The sequence below is a fragment of the Lates calcarifer genome, linkage group LG11 (assembly GCF_001640805.2).
Source record: "Lates calcarifer isolate ASB-BC8 linkage group LG11, TLL_Latcal_v3, whole genome shotgun sequence".
Classification (NCBI taxonomy): Eukaryota; Metazoa; Chordata; class Actinopteri; family Centropomidae; genus Lates; species Lates calcarifer.
Window position 1 is genome coordinate 5,045,066 of NC_066843.1, and position 21,928 is coordinate 5,066,993.

Consider the following 21,928-nt stretch of genomic DNA (forward strand, 5'->3'; position numbering starts at 1 on the left):
CTTGTGTACTGCGCTGTTTTTCGTAAATAAAAATATTCATTTCGAAACAAAAGACTCGAAACTCTATCGTTATTCTAAAGCCGAAGTGCTGATGTATCGATCTCTCAGATCAAGACGTCAAAGAGCTGTCAACAAAGCAAGATAATCAACTGTAACGTACTTTCAGTTTCGTTAGAAAACAGAATATGACATTTAAAAGCCTTAAAACAAGTTTTTAGCAAGACAGTCTATCAAAAATATGATATTTCTTTGTATTTTATCACCGACATTAAAGAAAAACGCTGTATCCTTATCAGTGACCAGATGAAGCAACAACAAAAAGACCAAATGAAGAGTGGTTTTACATCTTTTATGGTAAACTGAATGTGATGACATTTTTGAACAGACCCTGTTTTGTATAATTAATCAGAAAATTAACTTTAATAGTTTACCCCCTTCTGTGGGCTATTAACTACATTGCAATACTCCAAGTCAGTGCGTGCTTTAGTGTTTGTGTTTTGTGGAGGAGTGTTTGGTATTTCACACCACACACACACACACACACACACACACAGTTAGTACAGATCAGGTTAAAGGAGAAAAGGAAAAACTGTTTATTTTGATATCATATTATTGCTCACTTTAAAACAACCACATCACATTGAGAAACAAGAGAATGGAAAAAAAAGAAAAATAAAGACAGAAATAAGCATTAAGAGTTCATACATGTCTTTCCATGGTTGTTTTCTTCTGACCCTGGGTGAAGAAGGGAGGTGAACAGAGAGCGGAGGAGGGAGGATAGCATCAGATGCACAGCCTCAGCACACACAACCTGCTCACCCAGTCAATCCAACAACTTGGGCAGGTCAGAGGTTAAAAAAGTTTCACACAGTTTTTATGTACAAACAGCCGCCCAGATGATACAAACAGCAAGTTATATTCATCCCGTGGCACAACTGGAAACCTTCTTATAATCAGAGCCTGTTTCTTTAGTTAAATTGGAAATTAAGTTAGACAGATGCTGAGTAGAAACATTTAAAATTGTTGCTGACTCCAATAAAAGAGAGAGACCAAGTGAATATCTGCGGTAAAAAGAGTAGAGAAAATTTGTGCAGAGACTATTTTCCTCAAGTGTCAGTCATACTGTACAGTGCCTGGTTTTAGGCTCTATGTGCTGCATGCTACGTGCAGACGTATTTGGAAACAGGCAGTAGAAACAGAACAGAGCTGAGCTACTCATACACCCCCGATTAGATTAGAAAAATAGCTCTTACAACAGATCCATGACTTACAAATCATGAGCGAGCGATTAAAAAGATGACAATAGAAAAGTGTTCACATACAAAAGGGAATCTGTGAGCACTGAGAAATCCCAAACGAGTCAACACCAATGGAAAAGATTTCAAATTACATTTTTTTTTATTCTTAACAGGGTGTCAGTTCACAATGAATCAAGTTCAAATGTGTGTGAGGAATGAAGGACATGGTAGGGTACTGTATTTCAAACAAATTAGAGGTAGCTTTGCCCTTTAAATATTCATTTTAAGTATGCTCAAAAATGAAAAGTATGGTATGAAATAACAAGACACATACACTCACTTGCTCATGAAATTTACCACAATTATAGACAAACATTTTGGTGTTTATTATTAAGTCATATGTAAAGTGATACTCCACCCCAGATATTTTTAGTATCTATCTTTTTATTATGGATTGACAGAATAGAAAGCTTGAGAAGTTCCTGTGGGTGTTTTTATACTTTTACTGTAGTCAGTTGTAACTGACATTAATTCAAGTTGACCACAGCTGCTGTTTTCTCTTGAATAAAACCTCCAACAACCACTGTTCAGGCCCGTCAGTCCTGGTTTATTTGACGACATATGTGGTAACGTAATACAACTCTGATACTATGTTAAGAGCATGAAAAATAAACTATGAGCATCAATGAGATAAAATAAAAAACAATATAGCTGGATTACATCCTGTATCATTTCCTGTAAATCCTTAATGGAAATGGCAGACTCTGCCACTAAGGTAATTCCTGAATGTGAATATATTAAATGACTAGAATAAAATCAAAAGCAGGGCTTGATTCTATGAAAACATTAAGGATTATAACTTTAGTAGCAGTGGATTTCAGTAGATTTTGGCTGGAGTATCACTTTAAAGCTGTCGTTCCTACCTTCTACCACAAGATGGCAGTATATGCACTCTTAATCAGAGGGCTAAACAATGAATATGCTGCAAATCATAAAGATGATTTAGGCTGTGGTTTCAAAATAAAGTGGCACATATACCAAACACATTTAAAGACCTTCAAGTACTTTTGAGAGGGTCATATAAGAGAAGGTCTTTGTTAAAGTTGCGCCCAATAAAGTTTCTATGTGTATTTATTGTGGTAATTATTACCCTGTTAAAAGGAACATTGAGCTCTGTGCAGAAGCATCAAGGTAGAGGGAGGACTGATCTTAGCAGGATATTTGGTCACATTGACCTTGGCCCCTCTACTCTCATCATAAACAAAGGGACATTGGGTGAAAGTGGCGTCTGTAGTCTGCTCTGTCAGTGGATCATTCCTCACCTGCTCATACAGGCTCACCTCTAAGATATAAACTCCCTCTCTGTCCTCTCTTTAATCCACCTGACCCTTTAGAGGTGAAGTACAGAAATCTTTACTCGCTCATGTGTTTGTATCTATCATTCAGTCGGCCCATCTCTCATCCTCACTCCACATTTTCAAAACATCCACAAAACACCCACTCCTTCATTTTTCTGAGTTCTTCAGATTTTAACCATTTGACAACAACACCTTCCCTCCAAACGTTTGCCCCACTCTCTCTCTCTCTCAGTTACTCCCCGACTATTCTCCTCTGTTGTTTCCCCGATTTTGTCCCCCACCTCCTCTTCCTCCTCCTCCTCCTCCTCTTCCTCTTGTGCTGCTTGGATCTGCTTGGCCGTCTCTCTCACGCTGGAAAACCTGTCTGACTGCTCAGTGGTCGCTGTCTCATGGTGATCTGAGGAGACAAAGACTGATGTCAAAAGAGACAGCAATACAATCATGATAATTTGTTTTGCTTTTGGTAATTGTAAACATTGATATCAGCAGATCATTAGTGTTATATGGAGTGTGTTTGGTTTTGATTAAGATACTTATAGAGTTAATTCTGGTGAAAAGGACACTTGCATTGACAGCAGAACTGAAACAAATAATCGATCCAGGTTTTCACCGGATATAGTTAACAGTTATGTGATTAGATCATTTTTGTTTTTGATAGCGTGGCCTGATCTTGAACTGTGTCCCTCAACTGAAAGAAGCAGATGAACTGCAATCAAAGGACCCAGTCAGGATCTCTCAGCATCCTGCTGCGGTACTTTGTGTTTCAGCAGGCTTCCACAAAGGGATTTGTTGAGAGAGCCTGTCATCTGGGCCAACAGAGCAATAATTCTGAATGAAATGCCACTGTTCTCATGTGATATAATGGAGATTAAAAACCTATAATTTTGCAGCATAAAACAAAATAAAACATAATAAGGGACTGTACATGCAAAAAAGTTCACTTCAACTCTTTGTAAACTATTAATTTAATGTTGTTCTTCTGGCAATCAAATTCGCACAGATATTTGCACAGACATAATTAATTCCCCAAACACTGTCAAACGGCTTTATATTCTGCACCAAAACATAACAGAAGAAGAGTTAACTCAGGGGGTTTCAGTGCACCCCCTGACAGATTTGGGCTGAGGCACAACATAATACGACTCTGGGTTTGTCTCTCATCACACAGAGCTTCACCTGTGCTGCTGGTCAGTGCTCAGAGGAGCAGTTACCCTGAAAACTACACAGGTCTCCTCCTCTGAGAACAGCAGCTCTGCTCTGCTGGCAACAAAAAGGCTTCTAACAGTTTCTAAGAGTGATATTTCATCTCTTGTTCATTTACTTCTGCCTGTGCCTTCTTTACTTTACCAACTTTGAAACCTGCTGCTGTTTATAGAATCGAACATTTTTGAGACAATAAAATTTGTTAAGCTCTAACATATCATGAGAGACAGCCAGGTGATAACCACGAAGCAGAGTGTAACATAATGTGCCTACCTAAAGGGAAAACACTCAAATTGGGCACAGTGAAATAACAATAAGACATAAACTTTGACTAAACAAATTAAGGCTCAAGTTTTGTTGTGATAGATCATTTATCTTGTACAAATTTTCAAGTCTGTAGAAATTATTTTTCACACTGTTCAAAGGCAACAGGACTATGGGAAATGTATGCAGACGCAATCAGGATAGGTATAAAGGAAAAGGGCAAACTCGACCGTTCTGATTTTATGGAGGACATGTGTTTGTCCGGCTCCAAAAAAAGATCCTGTGTGTCACTATAATGAGAAATGATGACTTAGTATCTCTAAAGTGATGACAAGATACAATGTCATTATTTCCTAATTGTTTATTATTATCATTTTCTCATTATAATGACTTTTTGGATTTTTCACATAATGTGGAAAATGGGCTTCCTTGTGTTTTAAACAGTATTCAAGTGCTGCAGGCTGTATTTTTCCTTAAAAGAGTATTGACAACAGTGTTATCCTTGGTGCCTCTGTGTGTAGTGTAGTGGTCCCAGCCAGTCGACAGAGAGCCTCCATCTCACCAGCAGCTTTGGTGGGAGATGTGTCCTCTCCCTCCCAGTTGTCCTCATCCTCCTCCCCTTCACAAGGGTCTTCCAAAGGAGGGTAGACACCTAGGTTCTGCATATGTGCTTCAGCCATCTTCTGCACAGCTACACACAGGTAAACACAGCACGCACACGCGCACACACACGCACACACAGGGAGACGTCCACACAAACACATGGACACAGACACAAGGATAGAGGGATATGTTGTTTTGGTTTTACCACGCTTCAACACTGTCAGTTTTTATCAAGCCTCACGGGGGTTTTTTGAATACATGCCAGGCAGGCAGGATGCCAATTAAACACATGCACTGACAGACAGACAGGCAGGCAACTGCAAAACGGTATCCCACACTGATTTTTTTTACAGTAGAGCCTTCACTGTTTTTTTCTATCCTTTCTCTCACCCTGTTCTTCCATCTGTTTGCTTGTACCCTCGTCTTTCCTCGACTCCCCGCCTTCCTCAGTGCTCTCGCCCGGCAATGCTGACTCACACTGTTCTCTCTCTCTTCCTCTCTCTCTTCTTATACACTCTCCTCTCTTTTGTGAGATTACCTCTACTCCCCCTCTCACTTCCTCTGGGTCACCTTGGCCTCTCTCCCTCTTTCACACCCTGAGATGTGCGGCACTGAGGCAGGTCACTTTTCCCTGGCTTAAGGTGGGTTATGTAATTAGAAATTATTCAGAGGTAACTCTCTCTTTCGCTCTCTGAGTCTGAACTGATGAAGGACAGATTTCTGATGCAGGAACGAGGCTTCCTGTCTCATTATATCATCACTCAACATGCAACACAAGCCCAGAAATCCCCAGTAAATGAAGCTCTAAAGACAAGCTCAGAAACGTAGATTTTTGATTATTTAACAAGCACATGCAACAAGCAAGAAGCCACATGCATTAAGACACAAAAGAAAATGCATGTTTGTGTTCATGGATGTTTTTCTGTCATATGTGTGTTCGTGTGTGTGTGTGTGTGTGTGTGTGTGCCACAGCTGTATACACAACTGACTGTAATCCTGGATGATCCAGACTTTCCTAGACTCACACTCAGTGTCTCACAGCTGTCACACTATAATCTCTCTCTTTCTCCCTTTCTCTCTCTGTCACACACAAATATACAGAACCTGCTGTTGAGTGTACAATAAGACCAGAGATACGTGTATGCATATCATACATGCGCATGCACACAATAAAAAAAGAAACACAGGCTTTCAGTGCATATCTACCCATCTGTCACATGCTTTTTTTTTCTTTGTCTGCTATTATGAAGCATGGAAAAGCAAGGAGAAGATTGACTGCAGCGAAGCACGGTAAAAACAAAAAGGATTTAAACACGAGGATGAATCACAACACGCACATCTACCACCTGTAGTATCAATACTGCTTGTACCGACCTTTGAGTGATGGAGGCTGATACACGTTTGGATTTACACGTTTTGGTTTGAGCACTCCGTTCTCTCCTACGACCCACTGCAAGCAGAAAGAGAGAAAAATAAATTAAATCTGTCTTTAAGATACCACCCCATGTACAACATAGTTTATTATAAGATCCATAAATGATGATTGATGTATACAAACTCATGCATGATTATGATTAGGATTAACTTTTATTGTGTCCCTTAAGGGAAATTTTTCTAAGGTGTCCGAGAAACACCACATCACAGCAATATACATACTGGTACATACTTGTCTTTGACTCAGTTTTAAAAGCGCTATATGTAAGTTTATGCTATCGCTACATAGCTAACATCAGCATTAATAGCTGTTTATTTTTTTTTTACCTCAGACATGAGGTTAGAATACGCTGTCTGGGCAGTGCTACTTCTTCATCCTCTCATGTTGGGCTGAGGGCACACTGGACGCTACAGTACACTACATATTACACTAGCTGGTTAGCATTCTAATTTCAGTAGGGCAAAAGAAGTGATAGAACTAGAAGCAAAATGGTGGTGTTGCTCTCTACTATTGGAGACAGCTCTTTGGTGAGTAAAGGACTGATGTTTGATGCTGAACTCGCAAAGTTGCCTCTAGATTGGTAAGTAAACAGCTGTTAATGCAAATGTTGCTATGTAGCGAAAATTTGGTGCCTTTAAAAGTTTAAATTAACAGTTACTCAGCTTGAACAATGGTTGACATCATCAAAAAAGTTCAAATCTTCGAGTCACAGACAGTAGATGATGCAAAATCACAGAATTCAACATATCACAACACCAAAATGGGACTTGGTGGATGAATGAATACAGGATGAATTTTTCTGAGGAGGGCAGATGAAGATACACAGACACTTAGAATTAAAAAAACGTTTTGACTTCACCTTTACCTGATGGGTGGACTGATCATCCTCAGGAGATGATTGGTCGGCTACTCTGAACAGCGTGGCAGGTGTGGGCCTCCTGCGCCGGATCTATAAACGAACACACAAACAAACGTAAAGGGCAGCCATAAATAAATGAATAATTACACCAACCAACACTGTATTATTAATAATGCTCAGCACAAAGCCATATCAATTAAAATGGAAAATGTTGACAGTTCATGCTGGTGAAGGGCATGCTGGGTGCTCACTGACTTCATTAGTGCTGCTGCCCAGTTGGTTGATGGGTCAACAGCCAAAAGCAAGTTTCAACGCTCAATACTGATCAGGTCAGAGCGAATGCCACAGTCAGTAGAGCACAGCAAGGCTCATTATGTAACTTTCTGATTTCATAGACAGATACAGCACACAGTGGAAGTAATGAGGTGTAGAACAGAAAACAAATAGATGTTTGTTGCACAAGTTTGAAATTAACCAGCATTTAATAAGTGTTAAATCTTTTGATACCGGATTTATTTGAAATGAATGACCTCCTCACATGACACACAACATCTTAAGTGCATTTGATTACTTGAATGTACCACATACCGGTCATGCACACCCTTACAAACAGAGGGACCATGGAAATAGGATTTTAGATGAAATGAGCCCCGGCGTTCGGCCCAGACACTCCCCTCCACTGTCCAGTCCTGCACACTGTTCCCTGGAGACTGAAGCCAGGTCGCTGATGGCCTGAGAGCAAAACCAGGGCTAGGCAGCAGACTGCAGGTCTGCGCTTTACCTCAGCACAAGTCACCATACACAGTGAACTCTCTGTCCTTATAAGAACAAATGCCCAGCTGTGCCCATACATCCAGCTAGCAGTATCGTGCCCTGCTGAAGGGAATGTGCTGCAGAGCAAAATATACAGGAGCTGATCTTCAGTGGGGTCAATTTAAAGAAACATTACCCCCAAAATGTATCTTTTGATCAAGCAGTATCCCTAAAGAGACCGTAAAAAGTTTTCTTGAAAGAGTTTGACGACTGGTGCAGAGGTTGTTTATTTAACTGCAATTTGGATCATTCTCAGTACCCAGAAATGAATCTTTAAGTTTAGGATCTTTGGAACTTGCTTTGGAAACTCTGATGTGCATTTTATGATTTTTATTCTTGACATTTTTTGGACTAAATGATACATGATGTCTTCAGATTAACTGGTGATTAAAATAATCATTAGTTGCCACCTTGTACAGGTTTGCAGCAGGAGTTTTACAGTGTTTTTTCATAGTGAAAACTGGTCTCAGTTGGAGTCCACTGCAGCCAACACCAGTTCACCAGAGTAAACTGCAACCTTTTTACAAGCCACCTTTCAAGCAAACAGGAAGTGAGCCTTTGATACTCAAAAGATTATTTTGTGGGGTGGAGTATCACTTTAATACTGAAATGCCCTGAGCAGAATGTGTGGGGCCTTTGCTTCATAAAGAGAGATTTATATGCAGAGCTCATTGCTCTAACTCACTTTCCAACAATTCTAAAGGATTAATATCTGACATCTGTAAAATTGCCTTTTGGGAAAATGTTGGATAAAAAAGAGTACAGAGAATAAACACTGTGCAGCTAAGTGGACTTGGCAGGTCAGACAAACAAGGTATTGAGAGTGTCCTCTGTGGAGCAAGCCAACCTTGACATGAACCTTGGCTCTGCTGTTTACAGCACCACATAACATCATAGGAAGCAAGTTAAGTAGCCTGGCTCTATTTTGTGCAAAACTGCTCCATACAGAGAGCTCTGTTTGTGTTCGGTTCCTCTCCATCTTGTTAAGCAAGGTCTGCGTCATCAGAGTGAGGCGCGTGTTGCCAAAGCAGAGGCTTGCCGGGAAGCGTTGTGGAAAGCTGCCGCTGTCAAACACGGCAACACGAGCGTGGATTTCACCCTTATTTATGACACCCGACACACATTTTAATCTCGTCACGCAACTTCCAGCTTTCCTGTCTCTGCTGATCTCCCATACTATCTGTCTCTCTCTCGTTCACCTCTCATTTCCATCTCACTTGATCCTCTGCTTCCTCTATCCTGTTTACTTCCATATCCATCCTTCATTCCTTGACAGTGACATTACCCTCATCCACTCCTCTTCGCCTCTCTTCTCCATCACCAGAGTGCGTCATAAGTGAAATCATAATTTAATCCTCTTGTTTGCTGACATGTCTGTCCTTTCCTCTCCTCAATTGATCTCTCTCTCTTTCCCTTTATTGGCAGGGAACAATCCACGGGGCTTCTTCTGACCCCCCTCTGTCTCTCCTGTCACTCTCCCCTGGCAAGGTGTGGAGGCCTGGGGCTCCATGCTGCTGTGAACCCTGCTGCCTCTGCCTGCCTGACACCTGCTCCCAGCCTTGCAGGGCAGCCTGAGGTAGCTCACACAGAGACCCACGAGAGTTAGCAGACACCAGATGTTGCCATGACCAAACCTATGGCAGAGTCCATGTGGCATTAAAGCGATTTTACTGGGGGAAAACCACTGGATTGTTCCTCTGCATTCTAGTCATGCAAACCTGTAAGTGTGTCAGTATTTTTTAAGTTACAAAATGTCACTTCCCCATTTTACATTTTGCTTTACTATAAATTTCAAAAAAGTACAAAACAGCTGCCACACCTCTTCTCAGTTTTTCTTCTGCTTTTTGAGATATTTTTAGGCTTATGTTGTTCTGGTTGAACTAACAATAGGGTTTGGGTCATTGCTCTTTTTCATGGAAAATACTTCCCTGGATAAATCAACAGGGCCTGCTCCTTGTAGTGAATATCTTGAGAAAAACATTTACCAGCTATGCATCAAGTGCAAACTTTCTAAAGTATTATGTATAATGTCCCAGGCGTTGTACATTTATCTATTATTTTTCCTAAAAATTACAAAACAGAAGCAAAAAATTCCAATTATTATACAGTCCATGACCCCCCCACCCCCACCCCACCTAAAGCAGTCAAAGCCATTTTTTCCCCTTTAATGAGGTGTCATTGAAACAAAGCCAGTTGTGCAACGAAAGCTGGGAAAGATTCAGAGGTGCAGAGTTGAGGCTCGTTTACTGAGATAAAGATAAAAATAGAGACAGTGAGACGAATGGAAGGTAAAATGACTGGGTGGCATAATTGAGGTCCCCATGAAGGATCATGTGATGATCTATTTGCCTGGATGTGTGCTCATATGCGGTGTGTGTGAATGTGTGTGTGTATACAGTAGGGTGATTGTCATCCCAATGTCATCTTGTGAAATGCCAAGACCTGACCTCCTACACAAGGAAAAGGACAGCAATCCATTTCTCAGATAAGCTGTAAAACAGGTTGTAAAGTACTCCAAGTGACATGAAAATATTAAAATCATAGACTCAATAAACACAACTGTAGTTGTAAAGCAAAGCAAACACAGGTATCTGTTTCTCTCTTTTATGTACATTTATAAACAGAGAGTGATGGTGGTGGATGACATTGGCAGTGCCAGATGACATAAACACATAGTGACTCTAGTAATTTTCCAGCTTTAAAACCATCCCACTCTGCCCAAGTTACATAATATCGTATGTGACTTCCTCATTTACGCCAACACTGGGCCACAGCGTGAGATTACTCCTGCTATGCTTTATCCCTAAACCCCTCCCTCCTCTACTTCTCTAACCCCCTCTGTTCCCAATCTCCCAAACATTCTCCTCCACTGGCAGCCATTATTTTTGTACCAAGATCAGTCAAGCTGCTGTGGACTTGCACTGTGGGGGGGGGGGGGGGGGGGGCTGCTGAGGCGGTCTTTCGGCAGCTCCACAGGTGTATGCCTGCAGGCTTCCCTGAGAGGCAGCAGCACCTCATTAGTTTTCACACAGAGCTTTGGTCTCAATAAAAATGTTGGCTCATCGGATCATAGCATAGATGGGAGATACATCAGTTTGTATGAAGCTCATGAGTGAATTTGAATAATATGCTGACTCCACAATGTGAGACAGAGGTAGAAAGAGATGGAGAAACCTCTAGATTCACTGAAGGATAGCATTGCAGGCTACAAACTCAGTTCATTAAAAAAACATCTGTAACAGCCAATTTCATTAATAACTATGCTTTTATATTCCTTATTCCTTATTTTCCTGTAAATCTATTTCAAAGTGTGTTTCAAGATTTGGCATAGAAACAAAAACCAGGCAAATATTTGTGTTTTTATAACTCTGTCAAATTTAATTGGAGGCAAAGAGGTCAAGTGACCAAGAATGACTCCAATATGAGACTCCAGTACCTCCCTCTGTGCTGTGTGGGGTACATGAGTCATTGGTAAATGTTGACTTTACACATGTGTGTGTGTGTGTGTGTGCACAGGTATGTGTGTTGGCTCAGCATCAGCCTTGCGTAGCAGCCTGGGTGCAGATCGGCTGATATGGGTCTGCTCCCTGGAGGCCTTCCTCTAAGCTGGTGCTGTCGTGGCCAGGCCTATAAAAAGCAGCAGCAGTAGGACAGCATAAACTAGATCGGAGGAGTCTCTGGGGGCTCTGTGGGATGAGACAGAAAGGTTCTAATACTCTGCCCTGCACCAGCGCTAAAAGTCGAGCATCTCTAGGGGAGTCAGCTGCATGGAGCCGGCCTCACCACAAAGAGAGAAACGCATCACAGATCTCCCTTCCTGTCAGCTACCATCCCTTGTGTCCAATAGCACTCTATTACATCAGGCCATCCTATCAAGCAGCATGTGTCAACTCTCTCTGATCGAGGTGAGAGCATCACTTAGGTCCATATGAAGCTCGCTCGCTCTCTCATGGCCCAGCTTTAACCCAGCAGATATGGATTTGCACAAGATTGATTAGCCGGTATAGCATCTGCCCACCAGCACATACCACTACATCATAGAAATAATCACATGTGTAGATATGTGCAGACAACATACAGTACACCAGTGGGAGTACACATAACTACAGAGCAGGACTGCAAACCAGCCAACAATAACCGCAACCCAAAACTGTTAACACGCACAAAAAGACAAAAAGCTGAATGTGAAACTGGAGGACATATGATTGGCATAAAAAAACTATATCATTGTGATACAATTGCTTGTCTTTTGGTTTTTCATCTTTATTTTTATTGGTCAGGGGATTCTGTGTGAATTATATCTGATGCCCTTCCCACTTTTAATTGATTGTTTTCTGATCCCTCATTTTTTTGTCTTTCTTTTACTCAATTTGACTCCTCACCAAGAATTTCTGTTCGTTTTTTTGTCCTCTCTCTCTTTCTGTAAGGAACAAGTCTCTAAACACCTCCTGCTTACAACCCCAGGTGCATCCACTGAATACAAATTTCCCTCTCTCTCCTCATGCGGCCATTCACCCCTCTGTCCATCACTGGCTTGAGAGGTGCTCTGCTGCAGTTTCATCCCTGCTGTCGTGATCTTTAGTCAGCTTGAACTCTGAATAGAGTGAACTGAATAGCGACTCAATTAAACAAAGTCGTGATGTTGCCCTTTTTATCTGAGCCATGCCCCCTCACCCCCACCGCCAACACCCCAGTGAGCCTTTTAAAATGAAGTGGCAGAACCCCATGTGGTGCTCTAAGTGCAATCAAGCAACAAGTTCGATAATACAATAAGGTGAAAAATGATCCCTCTTTGAATGAGCTGAGTGTTCTTTTCTGTTAATGTATTTCTAGAGTAGACAAGTTAAAAAAAAAAACACTTCCCAGGTTGCTTATGTTTTTTAAGTTCAGTTATAAATAGTGGAACAACATTGCATTGTATCGTCTGTGGGATACACTGCACGTTTAACCATTCCAAACACATTTAAACTCTAAGCTGTTAATGCACTTTTGCTAATAATGCAATCTGGTTACTGTGCATTGCTGTGTATGTAATTAGATTATCTTATTGGGAGGCTACAAAATAACACAGCAGACTGTTTTTGAGCTACAAGATGCAAAATATCAGCAGTTTCAACTGACATCATCATCTCCGTTTGCTGTTTTGTTTGTGAGCATATTTATAAAGGAATTTTAGGAGTTTGAGTTTCTAGTGGACACACTGTGCGCTGCTGTCAGGATTAAACCTAAATACCAGGTCAACGTGCCCCATCCTGACAAAGCTGTCCGACAAAATGTTTCCATAAGCATGACAAATAAACAACCAAAGGCCAGTAATCAGATCTATCATTTGACGAATCTCTCTGTCAGACACATTTGGGCTACACTCAGTCATCACTCACAGACTGTGCTGCCAGGCAGCTTCAACAAGGCTTCACTGAGTAAGTCCAGTTCCCAGCTGTTTCAAAGAGGGTCAAGGACGTGGCTCCACAAATTACAACCCTGACTGCAGCTCAATGAGGTCCGAGGTCTGTTGAATACGCGTTAAACATTCCTATTTAAATGAACAGCATTGCTTAATTCCCATAAGTCTGGTATGCTGCTGCATGTTGCCTCTCAACATTCACATAACACTTTTGTGGTGACCTTCGGCCCCACTACTGGCTAACTGAATAAACAGATGGTTGGAGATAGCATCTGGAGGGGCTCTCCAATGACCCCAAATAGGAAATGTAATTATGCTGCACCCACTGGCAGAATGATATCATACTCAGACAACCCACCCACCCCACCCCCTTCTCTCCTTCTCCTCTGTCTCAGAGTACCCCCCAGCATTTATGTAATTAGCTGCTGGTAGCTGTTTGGCCCGTTGTTCCAGCAGACTGTTGGAGGAAAGGTTTACCATCACAACACAACGGAGATAATGTGCCAATAGATGATGAGTGACAGGAAGCCACCTGCCAGGCCACGGCGCACGCTGGAGCAACACATAGGGCAAAGTAACAACAGGGGAGGTGCCAATCAAAGCTTTCACAGAGACGATGGCACGGCTAACAGCCTGCAAACACTGTGATAATTCTGTTTTTTCTTGCTCATGCACTTGAATTCAGTGGTGTCACATTGTGCAGCCAACAAAGACCAGCTCCAGAGGTCAACAAGGTACAAACAAAGTACAGAGTAGCTATAGTTACTCATTTGCTATGTCATATGTACCAAGAGGTGATAAATAAAGAAAAAGGTTACTGTTGATGGTTGCTATGCAGCTTACAGCTCATTGCTTGGATGCAAATGGTATGTATAAACTCACCTAAGAGCAGAATTTCACCATCACTTAAGATAATAACTAGATTTATAAGCATGAGGTTGAAAAATGTCTAAAAACTACTTAATTTATCACCAGATTGTATAATTTAAAAATAAAAAAGTCTCAGGCAGAGAAAACAACTGTTACTGAGAAATTTCTGCATAACCTTGTTTCAGCTTTGAGCCATTCCCTCCTGAACATATTGAAGATGACCCAGTGTGCCCTTGGCCAAGCTCATTAAGTTGCGAGCAGATAAACATGAAATAAAAGTCTCAACCACTGTGACCGAAAACCAGAGATTACAACAGGCACAGCAGCAATAACATAATGCCATGTCTTTTCTGTGTTGATGAAACAGGGATCGAGACCAATCCCATTTGTTTTGAGTCACGCCTCAGTGCTCCTCTCAATATGCCTACATCAGCGTGACCATCTTCAGCAAGAGAGGGGCACTCCCGGCTTCACCTCCTGACCCTGAAAGTGAAATCAGGAGGGAGGACAGCAGATGAGGGGTGCGGCTCAGTGTCCAAATTTTGACACAACTGCAATAAAGACACTGATGCCTAAAAAGTCAGTGCCAGATCCTGTCCAGCCCTTACCCCAACCCCTCCACCCCAATTTCTCTCCCTGCTGTGCCACTGCTGCCCTTCTAATCCTCTGCCTCTCCTCTCATCACAGATATGGCTGCTGCTGTTGTTGCTATGACCAGGGTTAAAAGATGACGTGCTTCAGACGCTCTGTGATTTCTCTGCACAATCACAGACAGAAAAAAAAAACATGGATGTGCAGATAGAAATGAATGAATGGACATTAGGGGGATGTTTTTCCTCATGCCCTGACTTGAGCCTGACTCGGTTTGATTAACGATGATCCCTGAAGCGATAAGTGAGTGACTGAGTGGGATAATGACACCAACTGACAAAAGGGGGGGGGGGCATGTTGGGGCATCGCAGGCCTCCATCAAGTTCTGTAGTGCGCATGGGCACACCTGAGGTGCAGCAGGCATTATTGCCTATGGTGCGTTTTCAACTCACTGTGTACACTGTCATCAGGCGACAAATCACTCTACCCGTGTACAATATTTATGTTTTTTTTAGCTGTTTGCACAGTACACACATCCATGCGCACATGAGCCAAGAGACGATGATAGATTGTTCAGTTAATGTCATCATTAAGAGAATATAGTTTTCAGAATGAAACACAAATGATTAAATGGGAAGTGCACAGAAGCTGCATTGCTAAAATAAAAGTGGAAAAAATGGGCATGAAAGGAAACTTTGTGCTAAACTGTTGCAGACAGATAGAGGCCACGAACATGTTGCTCCAGAGTCATTAACTAATCAAAACGCCTGGACTGTGAAAAATGGGGAGGAACAAACACATACGCAACCTACAGAAGACAGAGGCCCATTGACAGTGTCCAAACTGTAATTACAATCTGTGGTTTCCAGCGAGGGCAATTCATCTTTTTAAAGAAATTTCTTTCCCAATTAGTTTTTGCCACTACAAACATCAACAAACTGCTTTGGGCAAGCAACTTTGAAAGGAACATTAAAAATCATTTTCAGAAATCTGACAGACCGCGTCATTGGGCAGACTGAGTCAGAACCACTACAGTGACATTCCTGACTGTCCACATGCAGGGAAAGATCATTGCACCCTCTTGCCCAGTCCCAGCATGCTTTGTGCCATCCAACAAGATGTTCTTTCTGGGAGTGCATGTTGACAGTCCCCCAGACTGCTAATGTTTACCCACAAACACGAGCTGCATCAAAGGTCGCTGTTTGACGTTTAACCCAGAGACTGGAATGGGGAGGATGACGACAGGGAAGGCTGGTGGGTGGAGGGGTTGTGGTGGTGGTGGTGGGTTTAGGGTGGGGATAGTGGGCAGGGCAGGGGAATCCTAAATCATGCCTTCCATAATGCTGTTTAACATAGATTCAATAGTGGAAGTGTTTCGCATTGGAAAGTATTGGACTGATGCCCTTTATCATCCATTGATATTCTCTTTGATTTTCTGAGTTTCCTGTCTCTTCAAAGCTTCGACATGAGCTGACCAGATCAGGTCGAGAGAGGAGAAACATAGAGAGATGTCTGCTTGTTGAATCCACAGGGAGGCAGACTTGGAGGGAATCAGAAATGCAACGTCTGCAGCATGACCCTAATCTCTGTCCATTATGCACATTACCCTACATCACTAGCAAAGGACACAGGATTGGTGTGTGTGTGTGTGTGTGTGTGTGTGTGTGTGTGTGTGTGTGGGGTGGGGGTAGGGATGGTAAACACAGCCATGTGCTTTCTCTGTGTTGCCACAGACAATGATAACTTTGCTCCTGACCTTCTCAACATGAAGATTATCGAAAGAATGATAATCTTAAAAAGTCGTTAATTCTAGGAGGATTTCGATAAGCTACTCGGACGACAGAACATAGCTACAGACATCAAAGATGCATCAAAGATGCCAAGGATCGCCATGGAAAGCCAGGAAAGAAAAAGCAATGATGACAAACAAGTTTTTGGAATCCAAAAAAATTCCAGTATGGGCACTTTAGGTCTCTTTTGAGAATACCTTTAATCTGAGAGAAAAGGCTTACGCAATGATATAATCTAGCAGTGAGGCTCACAAATCTGAAAGTGAGATTCTCGAATAATGCACAGAAAATATTTTCCGCTCAGGATTCTGGCAACCTATCTAGTGAATCAGACCACATTTCCACCAGTTTTGAGCTGGTCTATTGCAATCAAGGATGTGTCCTCAGCGAATGGTGATCCATCCCCTGTTTCCAACCAGGTAGAACATGACACACCCACTGATGTTGTCATGGTTCGAAGGTTGGTTCCAGCTGGGAAACAACATTTTGGGTTCTGATTATTGTTTATTGTAAAAGAGGTTGCCCTTCGAAATTGTTGAATTGAGCACCACAAAAAACTATTCATCTTCAATGTACTGAAAAAGAAAAAAAACTAATATCTGAAAACTGACAATCTCCAGGGTTAAAAACCAAAAGGATTATTTGTTGTTATTTGGGTATTTTTATTGCAGACATTGCAGACATATAAAGTAGAATATATTCCTTCAGAGTAAACATTGAGAAACAGGTAACAAGTGTCCTGCAAGAATTTCTAACACCTTTGAAGGATGTACAAATAGTTGCTGTTTTCTCCAACAGGAGTGCAACATTTCACTGAGTGGGAGGTATGGAAGCGTCTCTCACATTAAAACCAAAGAGCATTCACACATACATATCTACAAACATGCAACAGCAACCAATGCTAAACAACCTATCCAGTCAGACAGAGTTGTCCATTAAAGTTGACCTTTTAGATGCCAACTGTGGGGGAGCTTTGGGCGACATAGTTGTGCAGCTCGTCTCCATAGTAACAAGGCTCTGGCAGTTCAGTCGATAGTGGTTTTGGGGTTTAAATGCCATTGGAAACAACAGTAAGGAGTTACCGGTTGTGTAACAAGTTCCGAAGAATGGTATAGTCATTAGCAACTCATTAGCAAAGATGGACTTCTGGGCGACAGTAATTGCTGTGGGAGGGGAAGGGAATGAAATGAGTGTCGTTAACCATTACCCCTGCCCACCCACACGTCCCTAGAGACTCCCATCCGCCCCTGGTAGATGCTATCTGCTTTTAAACACACATAAACAGATCCGCTCCTGAACGCCCATTCAGTGTCTCATACTCCCCTTCAGTGCATTTGTTGCTTTGTTGTGACAATCAGCATTCATCCACTTGCGCACATACTCACAAACACAAAACCAATTTCTCACAACTGAGTATCATCAACACTGAGCCAGAGGCTTTATATATTTTTTGCTCTTGAAACATCTACATCATGACATGGATGTTTGAATAAACTGGGGCACCAAACAGTAGCATCAAGCCAATACACGCAGAAGCTTATAGCACATGCAACCTTTCTGAAGTTAAAGGCCAAGGCCTGCCTATTGGAGGAAAGCCAGCCAACAAGCCTAAATATAGCTGATCACTGTTTGACCATAAGGTGATTGAGCAATAAGGTCCTCCCCAAACCAGAAGGAAGTGAGAGATTTTTTTAAATTGAGGGAGCAGATCACATATGGTACATTGATATCCTGTAGTTTCTTGGAAGACATGATAGAGATCAGAGCATGCTCACAGGACATGAGAGATAGAGAATATAAGAGGGGGGAGGAGGAGACCAAGCGTTTGAGTGTAAATGTGAGTGGAAGTTTTGCGACACATTGCAAAACATCTCAATTTTAGCAAGTCATTTCGTCTATACCGCCGTATTAGTTACTCAAAAGAAAACATGATATGATGAAACTTACAAAAGAATTTACTTAAAAGCTGATAGAATGAGGAAACAACATCACACATGATTCAAGAGGATTTGCTGAGGATAATGTGCAATTATCACACTTTCTTTGGTACCATGGAGAACACATTTTCTTAGCAAAAATTTGAGATGATGATCAGTTATGGGTAAGATGGAGCATTATTGCAGGCCACTCTAGTTCATTAAAAGCCTCTTTTAAGCGAGCTGTGAAACAGGGACAGTCACTGAGGGAGCTGACCTCAGACAGGTGAACCCAGAGTTCATGTTGTGTATCTTTCTCACTCTGCATTCCTTCATATGGCACATCTCTCTCTTGCTTTTCCTGCTCCATCTTTCCCCCAGCTCTCTGGAGGGATGAGCCATTGGCCTCGATCTACCTCGGCACCAAACGGTTCCTACTTTGGCCCACTTTTCCCTGCTCTAAAATAAGAGCCTCTCTCATTAGAGCCAAAAAGAAAGATCAGAGTTGTCCCCTCAAAAATGAGCGCATGATGCAGTCAACGCTGAGTCAGTTATCAGACACTTCTGCGTCAAAAAGCGGGATTGAAGGATCGTACTAACAAAAGCTCAGATGACAGATGTCGCTCACGTGCAGAGAGAGTGACAAGGAGCCAAAGACAAAAAAGAAAAGTAATTATTAACAGTGGCAGTTACGTGACAAACGAAATGTCAAGGGCTTGTTGCTGCTGCTGAAATTACAAGAGAGTGATTGGGCTCCGAAGACAAGATAGCGACTTTCGTGTCAATGTCACATTATTAAACAGGCCAAGATGAGACAGCAAGGCACTAATCTCATGAGGAAACAGAGAAAGGGAAATGTCATCAGAATTTCTCAACCGTGTGGCAGACAGAGCCAGCAAATCCAGCCCTGCATAAGAAACATGTCAAAAATGAAACAAAGCAGAGAGAAGAGATGATGCAGAAACAACGTGCTCTAAAGTGGTACAGCACTTAATACAACAATGCAGTCTCTTTCCTTGAATGACTAATGACAGTCAGGGTGTAACCTGGTCAATAAGAAACTCAGATTTAAACACTTTTACACAAAAATAAGTCAGAGCTAAACGCTAAAACTAAATACTCAGGGACACAAAACTGATTCCTCCTCATGGGTCAAACAGTAATCTGTCCACTGTATGCTCACCATCTCCACTTGTCGGGGGTCCAGGTTGGTGGGTGCAGGAGGCCGGCACGGCAAAGTGGATCTTCTTCCTCTCCTTGGGCTCCCCCTCGACCTCGGTCGACACGGAGGGCTCCATGACTCTGGATCCCGGGGGTCTGACTCCCAGTAGAGAGGAGGGGTCGCTGCCGAAGATCACTATAACCTCCCTTGGAAGAACCTCCCACTGCTGGGTAGTCCCACTCCTGAAAACTTGCCTTCTCTCTCCTGCCTCACTCCTTCACACCCCTGACTCCTGCTTCCTCTCTTAGAAAAACATCAAAGTCAACAGACTCTGGTTTCCACCACCTGCCCTCTGTCCTTCTCTAACAGCTGCTAATGCTCTCCCTCTCTCTCACTCTTTCTTCCCTCCCTCACAACCTGTGCAGCAGGAGTTGAATGAGGCACGTCCTTAGATCTGGCTGTGAGGGAGAGAAGTGGGTGGGGAGGTGATGGAGGGGAGGGACGGAGAGCTGAAAGAAGGTGGAGATATGAGGGGAGAGGGGAGGGGCCTGGGCAAATAGGGGAGGAGAGGAAAGAGGATGTTGCAAGTGGGTGGGGGGGGGGGGGGGGGGGGGTGTTTTTCTGCCTATCTAAGCTGAGGTTGATTTGTAATCAGAAAAAAAAATAATAATCTCATCACATCGGCTGAGCCTCTTTTGGCCTCTATTTGTGAATGAGAGATTTATGCTGAGCAGAGCGAGGGAGCAGGGAGTGCAAGGAGGGATAAACAAGAAGAGAGATGTGTGGAGTATGCAGGGAGGAATGTACATGGGCATCCAGCAGCTAAGCTCATGCTACTGACATCACTAGATTTATTAGGCTCGATGGTGTTACATGCGTGATGCTATGATTTCCAATGAAAGTCCCATCACAGTTGCAGTGAAATGATCGGGCTGTCCATTTGTTTTCCATCCTGCAGAGATTCATCAATAACAAATCCCATTAAAATGTTTTTTGACCAGTAAACAGCTGGACTAACTCTAATGACATACTTGATGGGGGGGAAGGGGGTTACAATAAAGCACAAATTATGTTGAAACCGAGCAACATGACAGAGGAGTCAGAGGAAACAGGACATCAAGATCTTTAAATGGAAAATAGGGACAGAGCATGGTAGGTGTAGGGGGAGGCAGATTGTTGATGGCGATGTAAAGGGAATGGAGAGAAGGGCAGTTCCAGTGCTATTTTCGGGGCCTTGCTGTTATTTCACTCACATGGCAGAGGGATTTGGACAGTGGAGAGCAGTGGATTTGGCCTCAGGGCAGAGTTTAGCTTTGGCATGGGCTGGAATGAAGGAGATATCTGTACTGATGGTGAAGGAAGAGGAGGAGGAGGAGGAAGAAGAGTATAGGTGGTTGGAGGGGCTTAAGGGGGCAGAACAGAGAGGAAGGTCAAAATGTATATGGCACTCTGCTGTCTACGGAGTCCAGAAACACATTAAACAGTCAACTGAGTGTTTATCCCTCCAGTCAGAGCGAGCTGAACATGCCAGCATGTTATTTATTCACTGTTTCCATGTGGGGGTGGACAAGTGGGGGGGTAGGGGATGGGGGTTGATTTTTTAAAGGTTTGTCCGGGTGTTTGACTTTGCCACAAAGCCACCAAAGCAAAGCACCATCTCCACACACCTGCAGGTGGCAACTCATTATTGCATCTCTTCATATGCATGAAGTGTGGAAGGTCATGGTTTAGGTGTATGACAAGCTTGACACACAAGACGAAATGCAGACTAAAGCAGTTTGCTGAATGTTTCTGAAGAAATTAAAGCTTTTTCAGTCACTTGCTGCCATTTGATTTTATTCCAGGCTGGTTGTGTAACTTGCAATGTGTCGGGGCAGGAATTGTGCAATATTTCATGAGGAATGTGTAATAGGCTCTGTTTAAGAGGCTGGCTCACAACAATCAGAACTCTATTGTTAAATGAAAGCAGTGACTTCATAACTTTTGTTAATTGATAAGGTGATGATTAAAGTGAGGATTTTTGTTTGTTTGTTTGTTTAAAAGGCTGGCCAATCGATGAGCGAGGATAAGCCTTTTTTATGTAGGCCTCAAGACTCTGTGGGGCCTCCATGTCTAAGCAAAAAATAATAAACACAAGCACCCCCCAGTGCCTTTGTACTCAAACAAATAAATAAATAAACTACAGAATCGGGGCTCAAACAGATCTCTGTACAAATGTGTTGAACACATGTTTGGTTAGAGGGCATTTAGAGAAGTGAGATATTAGCATCATAGGAAAGAGCTGATTAGCTGGTGTCAGATCAGCATTGTGGTCATTAATAACAACAAAACAAGGGTTGAATATCAATCAGAATAGCCACCCATCCTGGCAACACTGGCAACAAATTTAAACTAATTCAATGACATTTGGCTGGACACAACT

General features: G+C 42.4%; 1 protein-coding gene across 1 annotated transcript; it reads right to left on the minus strand.

The window, feature by feature from the left end:
* Positions 1–569: 569 nt before the first annotated feature.
* Positions 570–20,001, minus strand: ppp1r1b (protein phosphatase 1, regulatory (inhibitor) subunit 1B). The gene is given in 6 exon segments (XM_018660603.2): positions 570–2,993; positions 4,626–4,754; positions 6,041–6,116; positions 6,967–7,050; positions 19,528–19,563; positions 19,565–20,001. Coding segments are annotated over 6 exon segments (636 nt in total). The 5' UTR covers positions 19,643–20,001; the 3' UTR covers positions 570–2,760.
* Positions 20,002–21,928: the final 1,927 nt, after the last annotated feature.